Source organism: Austrofundulus limnaeus, unplaced genomic scaffold (genome assembly GCF_001266775.1).
Source record: "Austrofundulus limnaeus strain Quisiro unplaced genomic scaffold, Austrofundulus_limnaeus-1.0 Scaffold226, whole genome shotgun sequence".
Lineage (NCBI taxonomy): Eukaryota > Metazoa > Chordata > Actinopteri > Cyprinodontiformes > Rivulidae > Austrofundulus > Austrofundulus limnaeus.
This window is the reverse complement of record NW_013952628.1, coordinates 16,968-20,010: the sequence shown is the minus strand read 5'-3', so window position 1 is coordinate 20,010 and position 3,043 is coordinate 16,968. Positions and strand designations below refer to the sequence as shown.

At 34.3% G+C, this 3,043-nt stretch overlaps 1 protein-coding gene across 1 annotated transcript in view; it reads left to right on the top strand.

The window, feature by feature from the left end:
• The window catches only part of antxr2a (ANTXR cell adhesion molecule 2a), a gene marked incomplete at both ends in the record, with an annotated part of 41,494 nt that overhangs the window by 21,859 nt on the left and 16,592 nt on the right, over positions 1-3,043 (top strand). Inside the window, 1 exon segment of the mRNA XM_014019667.1 lies at positions 2,380-2,458. Within this exon segment, the coding sequence (XP_013875121.1) occupies positions 2,380-2,458 (79 nt within the window).

The following is a 3,043-nucleotide window of genomic DNA, read 5'->3' as shown; positions in this document are numbered from 1 at the left end:
ACTTTCACATTTTAAAATAACAAGATGTTTTGATACACAACTTTCACATTTTAAAATAACAAAAAGATGTTTTGATACACAACTTTCACATTTTAAAAAACAAAATGATGTTTTGATACACAACTTTCACATTTTAAAATAACAAAAAGATGTTTTGATACACAAGTTTCACATTTTAAAATAATAAGATGTTTTAATACACAACTTTCACATTTTAAAATAACATAAAGATGTTTTGATACACAACTTTCACCTTTTAAAATCACAAAGATGTTTTAATACACAACTTTCACATGTTTTAAAATCACCAGTTTACCAGAGAAACAGATTCAGGTTCAAATCACTACTGTCACATAAACTAATGTCTACAGTATTTAGTTTTAAACATTTAGCATCTAAATTAAACACTTGAAATTAAGGGATTGAAGTTGTTCTTTTTATGTAAAAGTAATAAATTACTCGGAAAGTGTTATTTTCTGTAAAAACATATAAATGTTGAGCACAGAATCATTTTCCTAAAATTTGCTGAAAAAGTTGTGGCTGAGTTGTTTACGCTACAAAAGCATAAAACACTATAAAAGTCAGAAGTAGCAAAATAATAGCTTAAAGTAGCAAAAGGCTAGCTAAAAGCTAAATGTAGCAAAATTGTATCTAAAAATAAATTAACTCAAATACTGGCTAAAATTTAAAAGTAGCTGAACAATAGTTAAAGATAAATGGCAGCTAATGATTGAAAGGCTAGCTAAAATCTAAAAGAAGTTGAAAAGTAGCTAAAGTTAACAGTTAGCTAGAAGCTAAATGTAGCAAAATAATGGCTAAAAAGAGATAAAAAGTCTGGTTAAAATCTCCAAGTAGCAGAACAATAGCTAAAGGTAACAAACGCTACTTAGAAGGTAAATGTAGCAAAAAAGTAGCTAAAAATAAATTAACAAAGCTGTTTAAAATCATAAAGTAACAGAATAGCTGAAGGTAACAAATGGCAAGCTAAAAGCTAAATGTAACAAAATACTAGCTAAAGGTAAATTAAGAAAACGTCTGTCTAAAATGGTTGAAAGGTTAGCTAAAATATAAAAGTAGCAGAACATTACTCCAGAGTAATAAACGGCTAGCTAAAAGCTAACAATAGAAAAAAGTCTGCTTAAAGTAGCAGAAGAAGACAAACCTGGAGCAAGTATGTTGGATCAAATTAAAGAACAACTTTTTAAGGAATTGAGATCATAATGTATTTCTGTACTATAGATATTTACAAGTTCAATATTTTAAAAGGTTTATAACATCAGAATGAGCTGAACCTTTTAAAATAAAGTTTAAAATGACTCAAAGTTTGGAGAAGTTGGCTTGAATCTGGACAACTAAAGTGTGAATGTTTGATTTATACCATTACACACCGTCTCTGCTATTAGTGCTGCAGATGTTAAAAAGAACCAACATTTCCTGAAAAAACTGATGAAATATTCAATTTGTTCCGTTACATGAGAGAAAAGTAAAGCAAAACATCAACAAGTTGAGTGATTTGTCAAAGTGCATCCGCTCCCAAAGTTCTTTTGAACCGCGTCTTAAATATTTATGGTGGCAAACAAGGTAAGGTGCAAAGAAGTCGGTTCAGGATGTTGAGAGTCGGCTGCATAGTAATGGACACATGGTCTAGTTGCTCATCTGTTCTGAACCACAGGAGGATTGGTGGCCCAAGGCACTGCCTCAGGCACAATCCACAGCAAAGGAAGCGCTCTTGTTATTATTCTGCAGCAGGGTTTTTAATGCAGGCCTCCCCTGCACACCGCCGTGCGCTCTCACAGCTGGCCCCTCGCACACAATACCGCTTCTTTCTCTTCTTCCCTTTTTTATGTCGGAGGCAGGATTTCAAGCGTTTCGCCCGCTCCACGTCCCGAGTTCTCATTAAACCTGCCGTAATTGGATTGGGCATAATAGACATATGGAAATTGCGGTGCCGTTCATCATTAGGGTTTTAATTGCACCCGTTTTGGCCTCTCCATTTCTGCCTCTAAATAAGTCACAGGAGTTCATGAGCCCTGTTACTGCGAGTCAAGTTGGTTCATCCACGCACGCTGACGGCCCGGATAATGAGAACATTTCCCTCCTTTCCTGTTTGGCCTTTTGTTTTTTTCCTGTTGTTTTCATTTTTCTGTCTTTGAGCTGATGTAATCACCGTAACTCTCATTTATTCAGGATCTTCTTATCGCCTCATCAGTATCTGGAGATATTTGTAATTACGTTGAGTTTTTAGTGTGGATTTAGTTGTTTTATTCAACTAGTTGTTAAAATTCCATTGAACTATTTAAAATTGTGCAAATGGTCCAAATTGTATTTTTGTAATATTTTAATTCATTCTGCCACTTCTCTGTTTTTCTTATTTTTCAGAACGATGGACGTTCTTATCAGCCTAAACAACGGCAAGTCTTTTATCTCAGGTGCCCACACCATTACTGCGTCCACTTGTGTAAGTCTGATTTAAACTGATTTTTGTTTCTCTTTCTTTAAAAATGATGAAAACGTATTAAAATGTCTCGACACTGAACTTCAAACAAGTAAAAATCTGATCTTAAATAACTAAAACACTCATTTTATAAGCCATTTAGAATGGTCCACACAGTTAAATGGTTTGTTTTGAGGAACTGACCCAGATGTTCCTGTGTTTGAAGTGTGAAATTCACAGTATTGTTGCAGAACTTCCTCTCCACCTCTTTGTTTCTCATGTGATTTCTTAAGTTCCATATTAACCATGGCTACGTTCACACTGCAGGCAAATCCGACCCAAATCCGATTTTTTTGACCCATCTGACTCATATCTGATTTTTTTATGACAGTCTGAACGAGACAAAAACCCGATTTTTTCAAATCCGACCCAGGCCGTTTTATTATGTGGTTTTAAATCAGATATATATCTGATGTTTTCAAAGTGACTGCAGTGTGAACGCTCATGTCACATTCATCTGACTTTTTCATCAGGAGGAGGGGTGAAGGATCGATAAGACACTAACCTTTTTTTTATATTTTTATTAGGAGGGAAGGAGACATTACAAGC